The 24,205-nt window shown below is 38.8% G+C and overlaps 1 protein-coding gene across 23 annotated transcripts in view; it reads left to right on the top strand.

Moving 5' to 3' along the window:
- rims1a (regulating synaptic membrane exocytosis 1a) overlaps positions 1 to 24,205 on the top strand; it is a 66,013-nt gene continuing 41,808 nt past the window's right edge. For all 23 annotated transcript variants that reach the window (XM_087803164.1, XM_087803184.1, XM_087803163.1 and 20 more), the window contains exons 1-4: positions 1 to 183; positions 5,374 to 5,448; positions 18,380 to 18,590; positions 21,345 to 21,356. In XM_087803164.1, the coding sequence (XP_087659290.1) occupies positions 23 to 183; positions 5,374 to 5,448; positions 18,380 to 18,590; positions 21,345 to 21,356 (459 nt within the window). In that variant the 5' untranslated portion in view covers positions 1 to 22. The remainder of the gene's footprint in view (positions 184 to 5,373; positions 5,449 to 18,379; positions 18,591 to 21,344; positions 21,357 to 24,205) is intronic.

Here is a 24,205-nt window from a genome sequence, read left to right as displayed (position 1 = left end):
GGTGGTGGTGGGGAGGAGGAGGATGTTCGCCTCGGTGGGCCCTCGGGGCGGCCCGCGCCCACCCGTGGCCCCGGCCATCCCGGAGCCGGACCTGAGCCACTTGACGGAGGAGGAGAGGAAGATCATCATGGCCGTGCTGGCGAGGCAGCGGGAGGAGGAGGAGAAGGAGGAAGCCATGTTAAAGTAAGTGTGTGTGTTAGTGTGTGTGTGTGGAAGTGTGTGTGTGTGTGACTGGGGCCCTGCGTTGGGCTATTTCCGTTCTCAAGAACTTCCATCCACCTCCGTCCTTCTCTTATAGATGAAATGTTCCATCATCAGATGTGTGTGTGTGTGTGTGTGTGTGTGTGTGTGTGTACATGTGTGTGTGTGCTGCAGTTCCGACCAGGACAACAAAAAAAAAAACAGGCAGGACCAGTTCAGACCAGGATAAAAGTGATCCGGGGCTTGTTTTTGGGAGACTTTTTGTCAGGTGCAAGTTGCTCGTGATGCTGGTGGGAGGGTGGAGGGGTGTGTCAGCAGCATCACATCTCACACTCATGGAGTTGGACCGTCAAGCTGCAGCTGCAGGACGGGACAGCAGCAGCAGCAGCAGCAGCAGCAGCAGCAGCAGCAGCAGCAGCAGCAGCAGCAGCAGCAGCAGCAGCAGCAGCAGCAGCAGCAGCAGCAGCAGAGCTCGCTGGTTCTGCCAACAAAAAAAAAAAAAAAGGAGAAAAAAAAGAGAAAGAAAACCTCCCTGTTGGGTTCATCAGTGCAGCATCCATGTGAACAGCTGCTGTCGGCTGCTCTGGGGTGCGGTTGAAGCCTTCCCCGTCCTTCTGCACCGTATGTAGGCCAGTGCTTCTTTGCAGCAGACATCAGAACCGACCGGGCCCCGAATCATCAGTAGGTGTTGTAGATGTTCTCACCAAAAACCAGAACCCCTCCTCTTTCCTCCCAGCGTGAAGCTATTTCATATTTTCTCGCAGAGGCGAGGTTGGACGGGCGAGCTAAAGGGCCGACCGACCCCGGCGCTGCTCTGGTTCTATTTTAAGCCCCCTCGGCGTGGACTGATAGCTTCGGCGATGAAGCGGGAGGAATCGATCGGTGGCATCTAAAGAAGGAAATGTCCAATAGCTCCGGCTCTTAAGTGGCATCAATTCTTTCGGTGATGTTTTTCCGTGAGTGTCATGGCTTCACTCTGGACCGGGCCCAGTGTTTCCCCTCTTCTAGTCGGGGGGGACCCCGGTGTTTTTGTCTCCCCGCACTGTAAAGCCGCACCGGTTGGTTGTTGGAAGTGTGGGTTGTGATGCAGAGAAGCTCAGAGTGAACTCCTCCAGCGAGCAGCAGCCAGATTTATTCCTCCTCGGTCTTCAGCAGGTGATCTGATCGCAACACGGCGTGTTGTTGTTTGGAACACACACTCTCGAACGGAACACACACTCTTTGAACGGAACACACACTCTTTGAACGGTCGGGTCAGCGAACGCATCGTAACGATGAGTTCTTTTTTTACTCGTGAGGAAAGGATTTCATGATGAGATCGCTGAGCTAATGGCTACTGGAAAAAAGTTCAAGTGAAGGTCTGAGTCAGACTTGAGAAACTACTTCTGTCTTTTTTTTCCGGACCGTGAGTCGACATGAAACGTTTATAGTGTCAAAAATGTTGGGATTATTTTCAGAGTAATCTGTTGTTTTTTAGAGTTATAGACAAATATGTTTGTTCATTTTAATGTAGCGACTGGAGCTCAGTTGTCTTCGTCTTCGTCCAAAAATACACATTCAAATACTTCCATAGTGCTCGTCTGTAACGTCCATCATGTACTGAAGCCCTGATATGATGAATTGTTCTGATAAAAAACTATAAACTACCTTAAAATACATACTTGTTTGAGTTTTTCATTCTCATGTCTCAAGGCTTTAGTCCAAGAGACGAGCAGCATGGAGGTATTTGGATGTTTTTAAGTTTGTCTTTTTGGACGAAGACGAAGACACCTGAGTGCAGACGGTGAGGTCAAAGGTTAAACGGAAGCTTCAGATAACAAGTAAAAGTGATGATGTTGTGACGCCCAGGAAGTAAGAAGATACTGAAGGTTTCATCTGTATTCCAGAGGAACATCTAAACACATATGACATGTTTTTATTTTAATCGTTTGAGAGACACGGTGTGTCCCAAATCACGTACTTCTGCACTTACACTTAATATTTTGAGTGCACAAGTGCGTCCCGATGAGCAGTGTGCGAAAATTTAGTGTGCAATGAGCACTTAAATGGCCAGAAATTGAGTGTGGATTGATGGACACTTTCCACCCTTAACGTCCTCCATCTTAGTGACGTAGATGAAGCTAAACTGAAGCTACGTCACTGACGACACGTCTTCGGAGCAGATACTGACGTAAATGTCATGAGAAAACACTTGTTTTACCACAAAACAACACAACAACAGTAATAACACAATGAAACACAACTTAATAACTTGTTTCAATTGGAGTAAAGTGTTGTCAAGTGTCAGTGATAGTGTTTCAACGACTGGTTACAATCAGTGTTAAAAAGTAGTAGAAGAAGAAGCTGTCGAGTCATTTCCTGTAAGTGTGTAGCAGCAGAGTTTGATTTGAGACAGAACTACACTGTTGAAATTTGTCTTACAGTGTACTGTAAAGCAGTGCACTTAGAGAAGTGTTTGATTTGAGACACAGCAACAGCGTTGCACCAAAAATGTTGAAGATTAATCCATTACGTAAAAAAAATGAGACTAAAAGTCAGAGATCTGACCAATAATACACATAAATCTCCAGTGAACTACACAAAAAAACAAACTAAAGTAAGAGAAAAAGAAGAAAATACTACGTACAACTTTAGATGTATTGTCCAATATCAACATTAAAGCTTTGTTCTTCAAATAGGTCACTTGATTTTGGCACAAACATCAGATTATTCATAGGATTTAATCTAATTTTGTTATAACTTCTGGCGCCAGTGTTACGAACAACATGCGACATTAAAAAAAAAGCAATAAAACCATTTGTTGGCACATGTGCATCGAAACATGTTTTGTATTTTCATATTAAAAAGTAATATATGAGGAGGAGAGAAGTCACCTGTGTAATAATTCCCCGATATTAGCTGTAATATTAGCAGGATAAAAATAGAGAGAAATATACAAACCTGCTTTTTATTCATCCATCATATGTGGAGCAGCAGTGCTGGATTAACTCATAGAGCAGGAATAATAAAGTTATATTGTTATCAAGCTTCAGTTTAGCAGCAATATCTGCCGATATGTAATTAAATAAACTGTCGGATGTAAATAAGAGACGCGTCCGACTGATGGCGACGATCCGGACGTCAAAACTGTCATAGATTAAAAAAAAAAATTAAGTTATTTAAGTGGTTACGGGAAGTTTCGACGCTCTGGTCGGCGATGGCGGGAATTCCTCTCCGCGAGTCCTCGGGGCGATCAGACCGATCGGAGGCTCATGTTTATTGATGAGCTGCTTTTTTAATCACACGGAAAAAAGTGTCAGTGGAAGTATTTGAGAAGAGCGTCGCTGTCACGCCGCCGCCGCCGCGCCTGAAGCTACCTCGCGCCGATCGCTTCACATCGACCGGGAAGTTCATTAAAGTTGCTTGTCAACGTTTTTTTCAAGACATTGTTAAGAACTTCGAGGTACGCGGCGAAATACGAGCAAATTATTAGAGTCTTGTGAGGACACGAAACGCTGAGTAATCTTCATGAGCTAGATCATGCTAGCGTGTAACATTTTGACTTTGATATATTTTGAAAGCGTGTAAGATTCAGAAAAACTTAAAAGCAATGTGATGTTACTTTTTATTCTTCTGTAATATAACATGAAATGATAGCAAATAAGTTTTTAGTTTTTGTTAAAAAACCCATAATGACAGGCCGGATTATGCAACATTTTCTCAGACTGAGAATTATTATTATTATATATATTTGGATTTTTATCAAATTTCTCTTTTCCATTCATTGAGTTTCTTCTTTGATTTGTTGTGTTAGTTACGCTCATCCATGTTAGCATCAATTATCTGAATGTTATGAAGCGTAAGAATGCGAGATTATGTAAGACGTAGCATTGATGCTAATGTCGTATAACTGTATTTAGTATGTGGTAATATGGTTAAAATATTTTTTTTTTCATCATTTTAGGCATTTTTTTTCCTTTTTAACAATTACCTATAGTTCATATTTCTTATTATCTATCTATCTATCAAACCTGTGGCAGTAGCTTCTTTGGGTTAAAAGTTAGCATCACGAGAGGTTAATATGTTTTCTTTTTTTTAATAAACCCTTTTTGTGTTTCCCCTGCTAAGTATGCATGCATGCTAACAACGGTTAGCCTAGTGTAACATAAGATGCTAACAAAAATAAGGAAGTGGTATGTTTAGTTTTTGAAAACTTATAGCAAGTGCCAAAAAAAGGAGCCTAAAGTTATTAAGATTGTTGCCATATTTAGATTTGTTAAATTCACAATTTTTGCGTCAAAACAAGTCATTTAACTCTTCGTCCCATCATGAGTCTGATTTGTTTTGTTAGCTTAAGATGCCGCTAAAATGAAAAATAGGTATTTACTGCACAATAAGAATTTACATAACAATAATGGATGGTGAAGTATTAATGCTTAATTCATAATAAGAATAAATTGTGTTTTGTTTGGTGTTTTGTTTGCGTCACTTCTCTTCTGAGTACCGAGTATTTAGCTGTCAATCAAACCTTACAGTGGCGAAAGAGGGCTTGATAGTTTTTTTTTAAAGCAAGAAAAAGAAGCATAACTTTCATGAAGTTCACCCTTCAAATAAGTTGTTTGAACTTTAAATCTGTTCATGCCCTAATTTTTGTGTTAGCTGTGCGCAAGTTAGCTTAGCTTGCTAGCTATTAATCAGATGCGTTAGATTTCTAAAATAAATTAGACGTTAGTTTTTCTTTTAAACCTTTTTGATAATGGTTGAGTATTTCTGCTTGTATAATGTTTTTATTTCCTTTGTTGTGAAATTGAAACACTATATTGGGACAAAATATCTTTTATGTTTCATATACAACTTCATATATAAGTAAAAGTTTACTCACCACAAATTTTCTAATTTCTTTTGCCCAAAGCTATTACTATTACTATATTATTTTTTACTAGAGTGTGTTCAAAATAATCTCAATTGTCCCTAAATCCTGGTATAACACTAATATATATGTATATTTGACCTTGTTTGGACTTTTATACATAATGGAAACAAGGAGAAAGTTCACCTGCATAGTCTAAACTCTACCTGAGAACTTCTTAATTGAAGTGTGATACTGTGTAACCCCTGAAGATAAATGTGTCTGTACCCCCTACGCTAACATTCTGAACCCCGTTTTAAACAAATCCTCTTTTGTTTTCGTAGAGAAGAAAAGCCAATTCAAGCAAGAACGGTCAACCTTGTCGGGCAGAAAAAACCTCCGCAACAAAATGACGTCCGGTAAGTTGAACCGACCGGACAGATTTGACCCAAAACTTTCCCTCAAACCTTGCATGAGGTCTTGGACCCTTTTTCTGGATCTGTCCCTTTTTTTCCTTCCCTTTTCCTTGTGAAAACCACTTTACACCTCAGCGGAACTTCAAGTGTGACTCGAGTCATTTGCACGCGACTGTAAATTGGATGAAGACACGTCGGACTGATTTAGATCGCGATCATATCCACGTCTCCGAGGACAGGCTGGACGCTCGCTCTGTGCTTGGCAGCCGTCGGCCCGGCGTCCTCGTCCAGCAGCTTCCTCCGTGGAAACGGACGCCATCAGTCTGATCAGTCCGGTCCGGATCCGGTTGAGTCATTACAGACGAGCAGACGTTGCTCTTCTCCTCCGTAGAGCCGTTGGCTGCGGTTCGATATATATATATATATATACGTCTGGTCATGCTGCTCTGACGAGGAACCGTGAACCAAAATCATTTGCTATATGAGCATCTTTTTGTTGTCTACCTTTAGCTGGTAGCATTAGCAACCGCTTTACTGCGATGCTTTCAGCTGGTTTTTCTGATGCTCTTTCATCTGCCACACAATGATGAAAGGATAAGGTCCGTTTATGTCCTGTGTGTGTGTGTGTTGGTGTGTGTTTGGATCAGAGATGGAGGTGGGATTATACTTTAAGTCCACTGGAGCACAGCTGCTTCTCTGAGGGATCCACAAATGTGGGCCACGTTTGCAGCAGCAGCAGCAGTGGCTGATGTTGACGCCGACTGAGAACAATTTGATTGATTTCAGGTCGACGGGCAGACATGTGAAATGAAAAGTAGTGAAGTCAACATTTGTGTGAGGACAGTGATGGATGTCAGGAACCAGGTGTCAACTTATGACCATGATGTTTGCAGATGATATAGTGATTAGATGTGAAAAAATGACTAGAATACGTAATAGCTTTAAGCTAGTTTTCTGTTTAAACCTGTATCATGATGGGGACAAATATTTGTTTTATAGGTTGATGTGTCTTTAATGTAAAAGTAAAAAACGTGACGAAGTAATCTGAGCATTTACAGAATTATATTAAATGCATTTAAATTTCTCCAGGGGCCAGGTTATATACTGTGACTGTCATAAGGGACAAACACTTTTTAAAGATGAATAAATAAAGTGACATAAACGTTTTAAATGTATGTCATTTAAAGATTATAATGAAAAATAATAAATTTAAAAATTAATAATAAAATACATAAAATTCAAAAAGCTTTTATATTGACATCAAATATGTCGTGTACTATTTCATTTAATATAAATTCCAATTTAAAATGTGATGTTAAGACATTTTCGTTCCATTCACTTCCAAAAATAATATAAAAACAAAGATCCAAGTTAAGGGTCTTAAATCAAACTTTGACTTTATTGTATCATCAGTGTGTGTCTAACAAAACTGTTAGTAAATATTCACTTTAACCCCAGTCCACTTCAAGCATCTGTGTAAGTCACCATGTGTCATCAATCCAGGAAGTCACCGCGACTCGTTGCATAAACAAAGCGCGGGCGTAATTACAGCTGACTGGAGGAGGAGTGAAGCCATTATAACAACATTATGGACTCCGCTCTCGTAACCTCTTGTTCGCTGAGATTTCAGACGTGGGGAGAACTTCATAAATTAAATGAGAGTTTTGTACAATCAGACACATATTGACGAGTACAATAAAATGTAAATAAAATGTAGCTGAAGTTGAAGTCAATGTTTGTTAATGTCTTATGTTAACAACAAGTGATGAAGTTATTTGTTTTGTGTTTTTATTTTGTGTTACGTCTCTCTGTAAAAGTAAAAGAGTTAGTTGTTTATTATTAGGTTAAAAGCAGGTTATTATTACTCTTAATATATTTACGATAACTTAATTAATTGATGGAAGACAAAACAGGTCGAGAGTCAGGAATGAAGGGATGATGGGAAATCACTGCAAACACTAATGCCTCCGAGCTTTACAGTATCAACACCACAGTGAACGTGATGCCAGTCAATGATCACAACAATCCAATTGAGGTTCAGTCACGCTTGGATCAACAAAAACTAGCTCTCATTCGTCTGATCAGATCCCGGGGTTAGCAAATATAACCAGATAGAAATACAAAAAAAATAAATAATCCACGTTCGACAAGAAAGAGGTCAGTGTTTCAAAAATCACGAGGGATTATCCTCCCAGTCCCAGGTAGTGGTTGCACTTCATCTCCAAACGACATAATTGTCTGTTTTCATCGCAGCCGCCCGAGCGGTTTAATCTCCTCCACGAGCACCAGGAGCTGATGTAGACTCACTGTGATGTGTTTATACACACAATCACTCCTCCTTCCTCCCCTCATTCATATTTTCAACTCTCCGCTTTATAAATGAAAAAAAAACAACGTTTCTTTTGTTTTAAGAAGATTCATGTACATATTCTTGTGACCAGTTACTCAAACTAGTGATGTAACAACCGGTTTCCGTTCAATCTAGTAAAGCTCCTGAATAAGTTTGTTATTGTTGCCGAGTCTGTGCTATTGCAACAACAATAGAGTACAATAGAAACCTATTTATCTCACAAGAACATTGTTGGAAAACTACTGTACAATGTAGGTGGTTTTTTCGTCTCTACATGGCTGGTAGAAAACATTATATACGGATACACAACACGAAAAATCCCAATTGAGATGAAACTAAATGGAGTAAATAAGACAAAAACAATTAATAAAAAAATAATAAATGAGTAAACAAAGACAGATAAATAAATAAAACAATAGATATTGCAACCAAAATACTATATTCACTGCGTAAATTCTTTAGACAAAGGAATTTATTTTTCCAAATACAGATCAGTGTCTTTGATTTTAAAACATAAACCTAGCTTTACAAGTACATGGACATGTTTTTGTGTGAAAAATGTTCTAAAGTTCTGGTATGACCTTTATTAATGTTATTTTGAAACTGGAAAATGTTCGTTTTATCCCGAAATATCAGATTCACTGCGGAATAGAACACGGAAGATTTAAGATAAGATAATAACTTACATTAATATAAGTCAGCGGAGGCTAAAGAAGACTATGAGAGTTCCTGGTCAAGTTTATTATGCATTTGATATGTTTAGAGCAGAGGTCACCGATCTTTTAGCGAGCCACTCCAAATAGTGTTTTATTAGCTTACGGTTTTTTATGTTGTAGTTATTAAGTGAAAGTGTTACGTCACCATTGTTTTCATGTTTTGAAATTTACATTCGGAATACTTCCATGTACACATAGAGAGTGTAGACGATAACAAACAGTTAAACATCCGTCCTCTCCATCACTTGCTATCCTCCTGTTCCCCTGTATCTCCGGCGACTGACCTCCACGTTAAAAAATTGATTTGATTTGGGACTCGACAAGTAACACTTTACAGTGGAGCCTTCACATCTGGTGTGTAGTGAACCACTGACCCGTGCGTAAACAAATGTCTGATAAAAACATCAACTCAAATTCACATCGTGAGAAAACAATGAACGGCAGAAGATATAATGGTATTATTATCATATACTTCCTCTCAACACACACACAACCTAAGGATGTTTATGTCTCACACCACTGAATCTGATTGGCCAGGTGTCCCCTGATAGCACGAAACCATAGCGATGACCCAGAGGAGCAGCAGTAACCTCGGAGGGCCGTGGCATTGGCGAGGAGTCGTTTCCTCACTTCCTTTAGGGATCGGCTGTTATCCTGGTCCTCCCCAGAGTTCGGGTCTCGGTGGAGACGATGGATGAGTTCTAACTCTGGCTCTGACAGGGTCTTTGTTGCTGTTGACAGTATCATGTTGATCTAGAGCGCCTCCTGCTGGGGTTTATTTACCGCAAGCTATAATACATTATGATTCATCACTTTACAACTAGACCCGTGTCTTTTTTTAGGTCATCTCAAGTGTTTGTTTATGGATCAGTAAAGCTGGTTGTGTTCTTGTCCACATGAAGAGTTTCTTGTCCTTTTCTCGCAGTTTTATGAAGAATGGAACTTAGCAGACGACTACACAAAGACACTTACAAGTTGAAGTGTAAACAAATTCCGATATATATTTTTATGTATGAGAGCGACGGGTACATAGTGTTTAGCAATCTTTTAAATCATTTTAAAGAATCTGTCCATACGATACTTATCAGGATACCTTGACAATAATACAATATTTTGCCATCTATTGCGATACTGTAAGATCAACAATATATTTGTATTATTGATAACTTGACTCTGGTGTTGCAGAATTTACAGACCACATGACTCTTAACTGCTTTCATTTGTTTTGACACCAAAATACGTCCAAACATAAGATTTAAAATCTGTTGAAGTCGACTGTATCCTCTCGTGCTTAGTCATCCTCGTGATCTACTGATGATGACTGCCATCTAGTGGTATAAACAATTAAAAAAAACTATGATACAACTAGAAAATGTTAATTTTACAGAAGAAAACGCAGTGTAAATGCTGAAATATTCAATGATAGTTGAAATGATGGCACAGGATGATGTGAAAACATTGAAATTAAGTGAAAAGAGTTGAGAAGAAGAAAAAAAGAAGAAAATGAATAAGAAGGAAAAAAGTAATATCATTTGTAGTAGAAGTAGAATAAGTAGTAGTAGTGGGAGTATAAGAAGTAGTTGAATTATTAGTAGAAGTAGAAGTAGTAGTAGAAGTAGTAAAATAAGTAGAAGAATTAGTAGTATAAGTATAAGTAGTAGAATTAGTAGTAAAACTACAAGTAAAATTAGTAGTAAAAATAGAAGTATAAGTAGTAAAAGTAGTAGTAGAAGTAGTAAAAGCAGCAATATAAATAGTAGTATAAGTTTAATTAGTATAATTAGTAGTAAAAGTATGTGTAGAATTAGTAGTAAAAGTACAAGTCGTAAAAGTAGTAGAAGAATTAGTACTACAAGTATTCAAAGTAGTAGCAGAAGTAGAGTAAGTACTAGTATTAGAAGTATTACGTTTCTAGGTGAGTGCCTTCAGCATTCACACAAATAATATATGATTTGAAAGACAAAAAAAGAAGAAAATAAATATTTTTTTATTAAGAAATATTGCGATATATTATGTTAGTGTGGATATTTTCTCACACCCGTAATCACAATCAATTAGAAGTTTTAATTTGACTCATAATATATTGTCAAATGATCCCATTTAAAGACACAATTTTAGAAACGACATTCATTTCAAAGAGATGTAACGTGAGTAACAGCAGCAGAATGTCCGTACATGCCTGTTGACGACCATCTAAATCCTCTGCTGCTCGTAAATCAAAAGAGAGTCGATGCCGATACATGAAGTGTGTGTCCTGCCTGGCTGTGTATGGTGTTGCCAGGCCATATGGAGTTCTGTCTGGGGAGCGCACTACCCACTTAGCTCGACTGTTGGCTCCGGCGCTCCCTCCATCTGTCCTCCATCTCTTTCCCTTTTAACAAATTCCTCCATTTGTTAATTTCAATTATTCTCTTTTTCTCCCACTTCACACTTTTTTTATTTCCGCCACATTTTCAAGGACTGTATTTTCGTTCCTTTTCGATGACGTTTGGTTCAAGTTTGAAGACAGTTGGTCAAGCCGGGTGACGAGAGGAGCTGGAAGTGTTAGAAAACGACTTCTCGTTGGTGATATCTTGAAGTCTTGAGGGAGCTGCAGGACGTCTGGTTCATATGTTGACTCGGAGCCGCCCAGCGTGGAGACTTCTGTGGCGGAAGGTGGACGTGGGGAGGACGGTGGACGAACCACGGATCTGGCAGCGAGAGCGGAAAACTAGTGATGCAGACAACTCTCGCGGCCATATGGTGGTCGACCAGCTCACGCTACTGCGGTACAGACATTGTTAGGAGGTGAATATGATGGGATTTTGACTTCCTAAATGATCAAGTTTAAAGTTCAACTAATTTCTTAATTTTTAAGTTTCTTAAATTGATCTTTGACCTCCATTGTATCATCAGTGTCTGTTTGGACAAAACTCTCTTTTCATTGAAATATTGACATTAGAAAATTATCTTAAGTTAAGGTTAAGCTTTGGAACGATCTTCCTCTCTCTTTGCGCTTGATGGATCTACTGACTCCTTTAAGAAACATCTTTAGACGTTTCTATTTGTTCAGGCTTTTCCTTAATTTTCTGGAACTCCTGTGTTGTTCTCAGTATTATCTTGACCTTTAAAGTATATACTTTATTGAGTATTGTTTTGATTGTTTAAGCGCTTTGTGACCCTGGTCTCGAAAAGCGCTATATAAATAAATATTACTTACTTACTTACTTACTTAAGTCCCGCCCACTGAAAACACTTTTGTTTTTCTGGAGATTTTATTTACCATAACCACACCCACTCTGCTGTGATTGGTCCAGCATCATGGTTTGTCACCGTGTGTCATCAATCCAGGAAGTCTACACCTCTTAGGGACTTGTTTTATAAAGAAAGCGGGGCGTGATTACAGCTGGCTGGAGGAGGACTGAAGCCATTATTACGTCATAACGTACTGCGCTCTCGTAACCTCTCGTTCGCCCGGATTTCAGACGGGGGAAAACTTTATAAAGTATTAAGTTCAAAACATGGTCATGATCTGCATCTTGGAGAGAAAGACTTTACATTTGAAACATGTGGGTGAGTAAGGAGAGTTGAGTTTCAGCATTAGTTGACCTTAAAATGAAAAATAAAAATACATTTCAACTGGATTATTTAATGTTGTGTCAATAATCAAACTGAAAACTATTTTAACTATTTCACAAATTTAGAATAAAAGAATTCCTGGACTCGTGGTGTTTTTTAGCTGCCATGGTATGTCTTGACATTTATTTCAACATTATTTTAAGACTAACACATGTCCAACAAGACATCTAACTTAAATAGAATCACTTTCAAACTCACTTTCTAATCGAAACAAACACCAATCAGGATTCACGGAAAAGCTTCAACACAACACACTCAGTCATGCTATTGTCCTATTTCCTTTTTTTCCAGTGTATCCTTAAAAACTTCAGAAATGGTTCGTAAGAAAGTACCTTCTAATTCTCTACATAAATAATGTATGAATGTGGTTAATAACCAGTTGGTCTTGTGTTTGTAAGCAGAGGATTGTTGTGAGGACAAAGTGCTGCTCTGCAGTTTTGAGAGGAAACTTCTGATGGTCTTGTTAAAACGCCTTCAAGTAAATCTGTAAAACTAAAACGAGGACACAGAAGCGCGAGTGTTTCAGTCCTAAATGGCCGCGAGGTGATTTTCTCTGACACCGACTCATTGTTATTTGATTCATGTCTTCCTGCTTCTTGAATATCGATCCAAGAACGGAACGAGTGACTCATGCCGGGCCTGAATCACTCCAGGAGAAAAAAAAACAGTCCACTACGCCGCTGATGGCCGAGCCTGATGCCACCCCGTCTGTGAGTGCCAACGGTTCTGTCCCGGCGTCACTAATGACGCTCAAGGACTTTTTCATCCGCCGTTATTTTTGGAGGCTCTACTGTACGTCAGGAAGGGGAGGCTGTGCCGACACCTTGTTACTGTACTTGTGAGGCTTTCATCGAGGATCAGGCCTGGGGTACGTCCAAAACTGAACAGGGGGAAACTTTCAGGAAACTGGGGCGACAAAAAGTTCAGGTGAGGATTTTTTTTTGAGGGTTGATTCATTCTGGTGCGAGGACTGGACTTCAGTGAAGCGATAGTATGATTATAATGGAAAAACTGGACCAGTAACTTGAATGATTTATGTCTTTTTTTTACGTCTTATTGTTTCTTATTAGTTTTCAGCCTGACCTCAGTCAACAAAGTTAACTGATCACTTGCAAACAAATATCATTAATCATTGAAAACATGTAACGACAATTCATGGTCATATTTAAAGTTATTCTGAGCTTGTTTTCATTTTTTTTTTTAGTTCCACATAAAAGACTTCCTTTTATTGTCATTGCACAGAAAACACAACAACTGGCAACGAAATGTCGTTGCTTGGCAACCGCTAAAAAAAGCACAGCATTCAATTTTGAGGCCGTTGGCTGTAAACAACTGGGAGTAAAATAAAGAATATAAATAGGTGTGAATGTATATAAACATAAATATAGATAAGATAAAAGTGGTGCAGTTACAATGATTGACTTTAAAGTGGAAATGAAAACTGTAAAGATATATTAACAATACGAAAAATAAATAACAGTTTACCTGGGGTGGCTTTAATGAATAACAAATATTATATTGGTGTACTTGAGTCAAGTTTTCGAGTTTGTATTTGACATACAATGGCAAATATTGGTACTTTTCTTCTTCTTTTCTAAGTTGTTTTTGGGGGGAAAAAGGTGTGTGTGTCATTTTCTGGTTTTGTATTAAGTGAATTGAATTTTTTTTCTGCTTTTATTCTGAAGAAAATAACAAAACACATCTTTGCCAACCACACTTCCTACCAAAAAAAAGAGTATTGGTTGTGTCCAGAATCATGTGTTCATTAAAGGTTAGTTAAAAAAGAATGTATTTGGTCATAATTTCCACCCTTTTTTAGTCGTGTTTAAGAAGACAACACCTGAGAAACAATGACAGTTTCACACATGTGTAGGTAATACGAAGGTTTTTTTTCCCCGACTCTATATTTTGACATCGTACTTGTAGCAGCGGCGTCCTCGTTATCGTTCAGCGAGATTGTGTGATTTAATTTAAATTTCAAATGAAAGCAGCGAGCCAGAGAAGGGATATCCCTGCTGAGTTATGTGTGTGTCCTCTGTGTTTGTCCTTGTCTGGTAAAGGTGTGTGTGTGTGTGTGCGTGTGCGTGTGTGTGTGTGTGTGTGCTTGAGTTACGGTGCATCGTAGAATCAGTCACAGTGCTATAAAGTTTACAACTCCCTGATCCTCCCACGCTGCTCTCTCCCTCTCGCCCAGCTTCCCTTTTCACCAAACTCAATGTTAACCTCCAGTTTTTTTTTGGCCATGAGATGAACATCATTGGATCAGTAGCTTATGTTTTACAATATAAACCCTGGTGGATAAATTAGAGTTAAATTGACGAGACTTAACATTTTTTCTTTATACAGTCTCTGACCGATGTCTTAAGAAACTCTGATCATCAATTTGTGTGGTGTGATCTTCTTCATGTCCATGAGATCAGGAGAAGAAACGATGTTCCGGACTTCACTGACTTCACTGAAAATATATTTCTAAAGTGTTTATTTACAATTTTAAAAAGGTCTTTTATAAGCAGCCGATGTAGAGTTTTAAGGATTGGGGGAAATGTGAGTTCTCCTACTAGAGCCGCTCAAAATTCTCGCTTGAGTTTTGTATCAACTGCAGGCGAGACAGATCCTTCTTGTTTATGCACCAAAATAAACTGTTACAATAGTATAAACAAAAAGACACAAACACATGGATTATAAGATCCAGATCGTGTTGTGACATCATTTTCCTGAGTTTAGAGACATTTTCTCAGTTTTTTTCTGGCCAGTTTTCTGCAGTGTTGAACTAGAGACATGTCTTGGTCAAATAAAACACCCAGGTTTCTCAGGCTCAGTTTGACAGACTGGCCCAAGTCACCCTAAGTACTGATTCAATCCTGGAACAGAGTTTCAGTTTTCTCCACATTTATCTGCCAACACCCACTCACCGTAGCCAGGGCCGGGTCTAGACAGGCATGTATGAGGGGGCAGCCACAAATCTTGAGGGGGCATTGTGCTGTTACTTACTTACTTACATGTAAGTTTGAGGGGGCACAACATTTATTTGAGGGGGCCAGGCCCCCTCTTGCCCCTGCCTAGACCCGGCCCTGACCGTAGCCACAGTCTCTCCCAACATGACCCGGGTCTGTATCTGGAGCTCCTCCCAGAATTCCTTCAACTGGCCTTCTTGGAATTGGAGTCGCTGTGGTTCTACTTTGAGTATCTCCTGATTGACTCATCTTTGAATCTTGTACGATTCATTTTGCATCGACTTTTCGAGCCGTAATAAATGGACCTGTTATTTATTCCATTGAGTCGCTGAGGGTTTGGACGCTGCTTTCTCCGGGACTGCTATGAAACCGGAAAGATCCTGAAACCAAGACAAGACCATCGGAAAAAAACTGGTCTTAAGTCTCCTTTGCTTGGATCATCGCATAGAATACTTGTAAACTGAAGCATTTTTTCTCATCGTCTGAGTAGGTTCTAGTGTGTGTTGTCGGCACAACCGGTGACAGGACCACTCGTCTTAAACATGAGATGCAGATTCTCCAGCCACTATAGTCACAAAAGAGTTTCACGTCAAGAGTACCGTTGAGTAGCGTCTTTGTTCATTCCAGGAGTGTGTGAAGAAAAGTTGGCGTTCGATTGCGACCTTGCGTCTCGGGCTACATTTGAATATGGATGTACATTTGTGCGTTTCCTTAACGAGCTCGCCCGCTGTTTCCCATCAGTGCTCAGTCTCTGTGATCTCGCTCACTCCCCGTCTCACTCTCGCCCGTCTCGCTCTCCTAATGATCGCCCCCCCCCTCACTTCCCGACTCTGTTATTTGATGTGCTAAAGATTTCCCGCTCACCTGTGAGAGAGGACGGTTACGCCTCAGGTACTCCACGTCTAATTAGAGACCTCCTGATGTTGGTTTTGGTGTTAATGCAAACAACCCGGACGGGAAGGAAACGAGAAGCTGGGAATGTCATTCGGAATTTCAGGTTTTGATTCACGATTGGATGGCAGAGACCAGGTGACGGATTATCGAGCAGAAAGATTATCGGGCGACACGACGCTCGCGGGTGTATCTGGATCCCAGAGAGGATGGGGAAGCGAACCCCGCCGGGCTGCAGCAGCAGGTGACCCCGCCCCCCCCAGTGCTGACCTTTGACTGCGGCTTCCAAGGTGCGAGCGTTAGCGTACGCTAGCTGTCGAGACGTTGAGAGATGTGACCGACGAATGGTCGCTGCTGGGAGTTGAGTTGTTAATGGGTGAGCGACAGGAACAGGAAGTTGCATCGCCGTGAGTAGCGTTCATTGAAGGATGCGGATTTGCGTTGTTTGTTGGTTGATCGTGAATATGCAAATATCAGCGTGGTGGCTCCTCCCACCTGCTGTGATTTACTCTTTGACTTCTTCATCCCACGTTTCCTTCAGATGAACTTGTTTCTCATTTCACTAATCCGACCAATCATATCAGACATTTATGTGAATGCTGAAGCCATTTTACTTATACTACTCATTCTACTACTACTTCTACTTCTACTTTTACTACTATTTTACTTTTACTTTTACTTCTTTACTTACTTCTACTACTCCCACTATTACTTCATCTACTACTAATTCCATTACTTCTACTACTACTCATTCTACTATATATTTGACTAATTATACTTATACTACTAATTCTACTACAATTTCTACTACTTTTACTACTAATTCTACTACTTCTTCTACTACTAATTCTACATACATATTTTACTAATAAGACTTTTACTACTAATTCTTCTCTTCATTCTACTTATAGTTTTACTACTAATTCTAGTACTTCTTCTACTATTTATATAACTAATTCTATGACTTATACTTAGACTACTAACTCTACTTATACTTTTACAACTAATTGTAGTTCTACTTCTACTACTACTTCTACTTATTTTACTTCTACTACTTCTTCTACTACTAATTCTACAACATATTTTACTAATTGTACTTTTACTACTAATTCTACTATTAATTCTACTTATAGTTTTACTACTAATTCTACTACTTCTTCTACTATTTATATTACTAATTCTATGACTTATACTTAGACTACTAACGCTACTTATACTTTTACAACTAATTGAGGTTTACTACTTTCTTCTTCCTCTTCTCTTTCTTCTTTTTCTCATTCCTTTTTTTCTTCTTCACAACCTTTTTAGACCTTTTATATCCGTTCATTCTACTCGACCCTGATTTTATTTTTTTTTCCTTTTGCTCGTTTCTTCTTATAAGATGTTTGTTGATGAAAGACATTATGTTGTTGTTGCAAATATGCTCTTGAATTAAACATTGTTGACACATTTATGACAGAAAAGTTTTGTTGAGTTTCTTCCATCTTTTAGACAAAATGGACAAGACTCGCACGTTGAAAATAAATGAAAAAAAAAAAACAACTTTAAAGATGCTAATGTTTGCGACGAGGTAAAGGAACAGAGATGATGCTTCTCAATAACATGAGTCATATTGGAATTGGTTCAAGAAAGAGAAGAGAAGTAACACATAAACAATATCAAAAGTAGGATCCTACTTCCTGTAATGTTTCTATCCATTTAGTTTGGCCAAAGAAAAAAAAAAAGCCTGACAGACAAAAAAATATACCAGAAATCTGCTTAATCAGCAGATCTGGTTTCTCTGCAACCAGATCTGATTTAGAGCTTTAATCATTTTTCTCACAGACAAAAGTTAATCTGGATAAAATCCTGTGCTTTTCAAGAATAAAACACCTTTTCAAGCAGTAATAATCAGTACAACTGAAATATTAATAAATTGTTTATCTTGACCAGCGGTGGACCAGCGTTGAAGAAGATCCAGATTATTCATAAACCTCTTCATCAAATATAATCCACCAATAACCAATAATGTATCAACTTAAACCGGAACCTTCTCCTGCTCTGCTGCTGGTCAGCAGCCAAAGTCATAATCAGACACACTGTCTCGTAAATTAACCGACTGTAACGTCTTCTCTTGCTCTCACATCGATCTGAAGAGTTTCTTGTGTCAGCAAAGCAGCTTGAACCCCTGACTGCAGCCCTCCTCCTCCTCCCATCCCCCCCTCAACTTCATTTCCTCTCATCATTATTTGTTTGCAATCGTTCCAGTCCTGCTTTCTATTATGGGGCATTATTGCTGTCTGCCGTGCAACTGTGGGACTCGGGGAAACTTTTCTAAAAATTGTCTACAGTGAGGCTCTGTGACGGGTGGGTGCGGACGCAGATAAAACCACAGAGCTAACAGATCTGGAGTCTGTGTGTTGCAGCGGCATCCAGCAGCAGCTGTCCAGCTACAGGGAGACGGTCATCCGACAGGCCACGGCGGCGACGGGCTCCACCGTCCACCGGGACGACGCTCCCACCTGCGGCATCTGCCAGAAAACCAAGTTTGCGGACGGATGCGGGAACCTGTGTTCGTACTGCCAGACCAAGTTCTGCGCCCGCTGTGGAGGCCGAGTCTCGCTGAGATCCAACACGGTGAGTGGAGACACGTGACCCCCTCATTATCAGCTTGATTTATTTGGATTTTATGGCTTTTTTTTTTACAAATGTGCCGTGACTGACTTCATATATACAGTATATGAAATATCTGCAGATTATAACTCATATTCTATGAGTTAATGACAGTGTTTGGATGGAAAAACATAAAAAAACAACTGTTTTAAACTTAATATATATACATTTATAAAATAATATTTTTTTAAACTCAGGTGATGAAGTTTTCCGGACTCTTATCATTCAGTTTTTCTGCCAGTTAAAAAATGTAAAGTTTTTTAGTGATGTGCTGATGAAGCTTCATGAAACAGTGTCATGTTGTTCAGAGGTCAGTAGGTGGCGCCATCAGTTTAAAAATGATGTTTCATTAGAACAGTTGTTCAAAACAAAAGGAAAATAGTGCAGAGACGCCATCTAGTGGACTCTGAAGATAATGACACTGTTTCATGAAGCTTCATCAGACCATCACTAATGTTTAGGGTGTTTTGTAGTTGCTTTAGTAGGACTTTAAAGAATTACTTAAATTAATTGTATCTTTATAAATTTGTTTTCCAACTCAAAATCACATTAAGTCTCACTCTCAATTAAAAAAAACATTCGTCATCATCTCACTCCCCCTCAGTGAACTGATCGCTGCGTTTGTGAATGTGTATTGTTAGCCGGTAATTTATTTATTTTATTTTAAACCAGCATACAAATGTCATACAACCCTCTGAAGCACTTGTTTTGACATGTGCCTGTCAGAGAATCTGGGTCACGGAATGAAAAATGTAAACCTTCCTGACAGGCAACCGAGAAATTTATTTTTTCAAGGTGAGAAAACTGTCCAAAAACTTCAGTGTTTTTGTAAAACTTTTGAATCAGAAGTGATAAAAAAAAATCAATTTTCTCATATTCAGAGTGAATTAAAAAACTAGCAAATAAATGGCAAAAAAAAAGGTCACACTGGGGTCGCAGGCATTATGCTTCGAACCAAGATAAAAACGAATATATGATTTAACAGAAAAGTGAAAGAATGGACTTTAATCATGTGTTCTTGGTGTTTAAATTCAAGGTTTTTAATCTGGATTTGTTACATTTGAATTGATAAATGTAGGAAAGTGTATCTAATTATTTTTGACTCTTAAAGTAATATCATACTCTCGCAAAAGAGGAAAAACATTCCATAGGTTTAACAAAAACCACATGAGTTTCCACCTCTGGTCCAGTCACTTTCTACACATTGAGGGTCTTATACAGGCGTCAATATATGGGCCTCAGGTGTGTTGGGACTCAGGTGTCCATGCGTTGTATGTCCTTATCCGTGTGTGACATTTGTGTGTTTATGGTGTGTGACCCAGGCATGAGCCGGTAAAGGTTAATTGGGCATTAGACCGAGGCGAGGACAGAGCGAGGACGGGGTGGGGGGGGGGACCCCCTATGTCCTCGCTGTCCCAGGGGTCCAGAGGTGCCCTATACTCACCCGGTGGGGTGCGCCGCTGTTTGTGTGAGCCATGGAAGTTAAGATTTCCTCTGATAGAAGTGACACAGTGCTGACATTTCCAGACTCCACCCCGGCACAAACGTACACTCAGAAGTACAGCCTCATTAGTTAGGGGTTGACATGGGGGGGGTCCTGAGGAGGGTCCTGAGGAGGGTCCTGAGGAGGGTCCTGAGGAGGGTCCTGCTGTGTGTGTGTCAGGAGGAACATTTAATACACAAGCGACACCGGATGTGCTTTTGTGTCGTCACTGCAGAGACGAACCTCAAATTATTCCACAACATTGTTAAAATGATACGCAGGCTAAGAATAGAATTTAAGGGCAAAAGTTTTTCAAGAAAAGACGTGAGATCATCCAAGACTGAACGGATCATGAAGGTTATTGATTTGAATTTAATGTATTTTATTTATTTATTATTCATTTAATATACCACTCAATTATATTTATGTCATTCTTTTCATTCTATACAGCCATGACTAATACAAATTATTTTGTTGTGTTTACAACACTGGCAAAATAGGTTTTCTAAATCTGATTCTTATCGGAATACCGAGGAAAAACCACTATATTACCATGAGAAGGGAAAACAGGAAGAAAAACATGCAAGTAAATCCAAAGGGTTCATTCAGTAAGTAAGAAGACAACAAAGGAGAATCAGAAAGAAAGAATGCTCCGATGTAACACTAATAGACTCAGGGACTCATTCATTCCTCATGCTATTAGATTGTATATTCTTAATTTGGGGGCAAGACCGGAGTGAAAGGATGATGTTATGTTAATCTTTGTATTATTTTCTTTACGTTATTTCCTTTGATCTATGTACATTTGAACTTTGTCATACCTTGCACTTTGTTCTCTTTTTTTTGCACTTTACTGGATACCCAATTTGCAGACGGATTATTAAAGTCTATCTAATCTTATCTTAGATAAACATAAGAAGAACTGTGACAAAATAAAAGCTTACAGGAAGTGACATGTTGGTAGAAGAGAAGCACTGTCATCAGTCAGACACTCTAAGTAGAGCCTCACTCGTCCATTAAATTCATCAGTCATTCAATCTTTGACAAAATGTTTATTTGACTTGTAAATGATTTACTTCAACTCAGTCTAAACTGCATATTATTATTATATTTCCTATGAACACTGTTGTCAATACACGCATTATTTTTTTTCATGTTTTTCATATGTACGAACATGTTTTCAACCTGATGACATTTGTCTTGTCTTTCCATGCGGCCCATCACTGCTGGAGCAGGAGGACAAAGTGGTACGTACCAGTATTTTACTTTGAGCTCAAGGCTCGTGTGACAGTGAAGTTGTTTAAAGGTTCGATAGAAAACATTTTACGTTACATTTTTTCAATGACAAAGTCCCTGAAAACCCTAAAAGCTGTGCAGCGTGAGTTGAAACTTTATCAACTGGAGTACTCTTGGTGTGAAAAAAGATTGAAGGTACATTTTCATCCAGTTTCCGATCTACTGAGCCATGAGAGACTATACTAGTGAACTACAGGTAGTCAATAGGATTTTTAATTATAAAACCACAACCATAATTTTTTTAATTTTATTATAATTATTTTATTAAAATAATGAATAATTAATTATACTTGTAGTTTGTATTTGTTATGTGTAACTAATTTACAATTTTATGAACCAGGAGTGTAAAACCCATGTCACATGAGGAGCCAAAAATGTTTAGAAATCAAGATAAAAGAAAATGTGTATTTGCCAAAAATACCTTAAAAACACCTTTCTTAAATAGAAATCTGGTGGTGATTATGATTCTTGACATTAATAGTTCCCTTATTATAGTTACGTAGTTTAGTTTTTTGGTTAAGTTAAGGCCTCAAAAAGAAAAAAAAAACATTCGGTTTGGGCCCAAGAATCGTTCATGTAACCCTTTCTACTAGTGATGTGTCGATGAAGCTTCATGAAACAGTGTCATGTTGTTCAGAGGTCAGTAGGTGGCGCCATCAGTTTAAAAATGATGTTTCATTAGAACAGTCCTTCAAAACAAAGGGATATAGTGCAGAGACGCCATCTAGTGGACTTTGAACATAATGACACTGTTTCATGAAGCTTCATCAACACATAGTAAATATTATTTGTAACTTGTGAACTTTCTCCTCTTGTTGCCTCATGAAGGGCAAAGAGTTCCACTTTCCTTGATCAAAAATGTGTTGTATCAGACTCCGAACCCCCTTCATACCCTCTCCTGCGCCGCTGCAGTCATGTCAGGTTAAGAGCGATACTCGAGCGTTGGCTGACGTCCCGAGAGCAGCTGCCAAACATGCACTTCGACGACACGCCTCTGCTGTCATACATGCATACGATCCTGTTCACATGACGCACCTGACGTCCGCTGGTGTCACCTGTGTCTCCGTGGAGATGCAGATCGTGATGAAATCTCCATTAAATTAACCAAGAAGTGTTAAGAAACCTTCTCTCTGGCTCTTCTCATCGTCTCCTGTACCATGTCCTTTAAATTATCCCTAAAAAAAAAACGGATGTCCTGCTCATAAATGGCTTCAATTCATTTGAGATGTCGCACTCACGGCCAAAAAAGCTTCTCGGCGATTTTGTGCCAAGAGCGCAATTACAGTAAAACACCCCCCCGCCCCCCCCATACCATTTGATTAGATCTAATAGCACAAACTGTTGCAATACCGTAAGTAAATTCATCACGTTTGTTTCCGTCCCTTAAAGACCTGCTCTGTCCGATAATCCTGGATGACCGTCTGTCCTCTTGTCTCCAAACATCTCCAAATACACTTTTCTGGGGTTTTCATCAACTTAGATTTTAACAAATTGTAATAATTATTATTATTATATGACTTTTTTCTTTGTTTTAAATATTAAATAAAGAGTAGATAGTAAATAAAGTTGTTATTTAGAATGTTACATTTTTCTTGAATTGATTTATATTTAAAATATTGAGATAAATAAATATATCCTCTCCTAACATTTATGTTTTAAATGTCTATTTTCTTCTGCGGGTATTTTGGATTTGATTAATTAATCCACATTTTAAAAGACAAAATCTGTCTATTTACAATTACAATTAATTGTAAATAAATATTAATATATATATATATATACACTGTATATAATTTATATATGATTCCTAAGTGTTTACATTTACTTTTTATTTACGATAAAATAAGTCAATTTCTGCTGACGACACATTCCTCTCAACCTGTTAAACACCGTCTGTACTCTTCCCTTCGCCTCCCTTTAATTCATTTACTTTACTTTTTAGCTTCTATACATATCGTCAGATCTAATCTTTAATTCGATCTTATCTTTAACACTTTTTTCAAGTCCTTGTATGTCCTTTTCTGTAACTCTTTCTCCCACAAACGCTTTCGTTATTTGGTTAAAAATCCTTTATGTGAAGATAATAAATCCGATCACTTGTTTTTTTAGACAAGTTCTGATTCTGAATTGACGGCAAGACTCTGACGCTCACTGGTTCTGGTGAATGACCACACTTTCAGATGGGAGATACTTCCTGTTAGTGACGACTGCAGTGATGAAAGTGGCGAGAGCGAAATCTGGACGGATACTCGACACTCACACCAATTGTTGAGTCTTGTGTCAGTTCAGAAGGAAGACGGATCTGTTGTCCTCGTCAGTGCGAAACAATCGTGGGTCTTTCTCTTCAGCTCCTTATCTGGAGGGTTTATCAATTTAATTTGCAAGTAGATGGAGAAGTTCCCTGATGTCTATATAATACTGATGGTATGATGAAGCTTCATGAAGCAGTGTCATTATTGTCAGAGTCCACTAGATGGCGTCTCTGCACTATTTTCCTTTGTTTTCAACAACTGATGGCGCCACCTACTGACCTCTAAACAACATGACACTGTTTCATGAAGCTTCATCGACACATCACTACTATTTGGTCATTTTGACAAATTATAGGCCTTCATATAAAGTAATAGTTCACCCAAAGTTTTTCTCATTTTCAACTCACCCTCATGTCGACTAAGGGTTTTGATCATTTTCAGAGTAATCCGTTCCTTTTTTAAACTTATAGACGAAAATGTTTTTTAATTTTAATGTAGCGACTGATGCTCAGTGGTCCTCGTCTAAATCTTCGTCCAACAAGACACTT

This window comes from Callionymus lyra, chromosome 11, assembly GCF_982586985.1.
Source record: "Callionymus lyra chromosome 11, fCalLyr1.hap1.1, whole genome shotgun sequence".
NCBI classification, from domain to species: Eukaryota; Metazoa; Chordata; class Actinopteri; order Syngnathiformes; family Callionymidae; genus Callionymus; species Callionymus lyra.
Note: the sequence above shows the minus strand (reverse complement) of the source record. Positions and strands in the feature narration are given on the sequence as shown.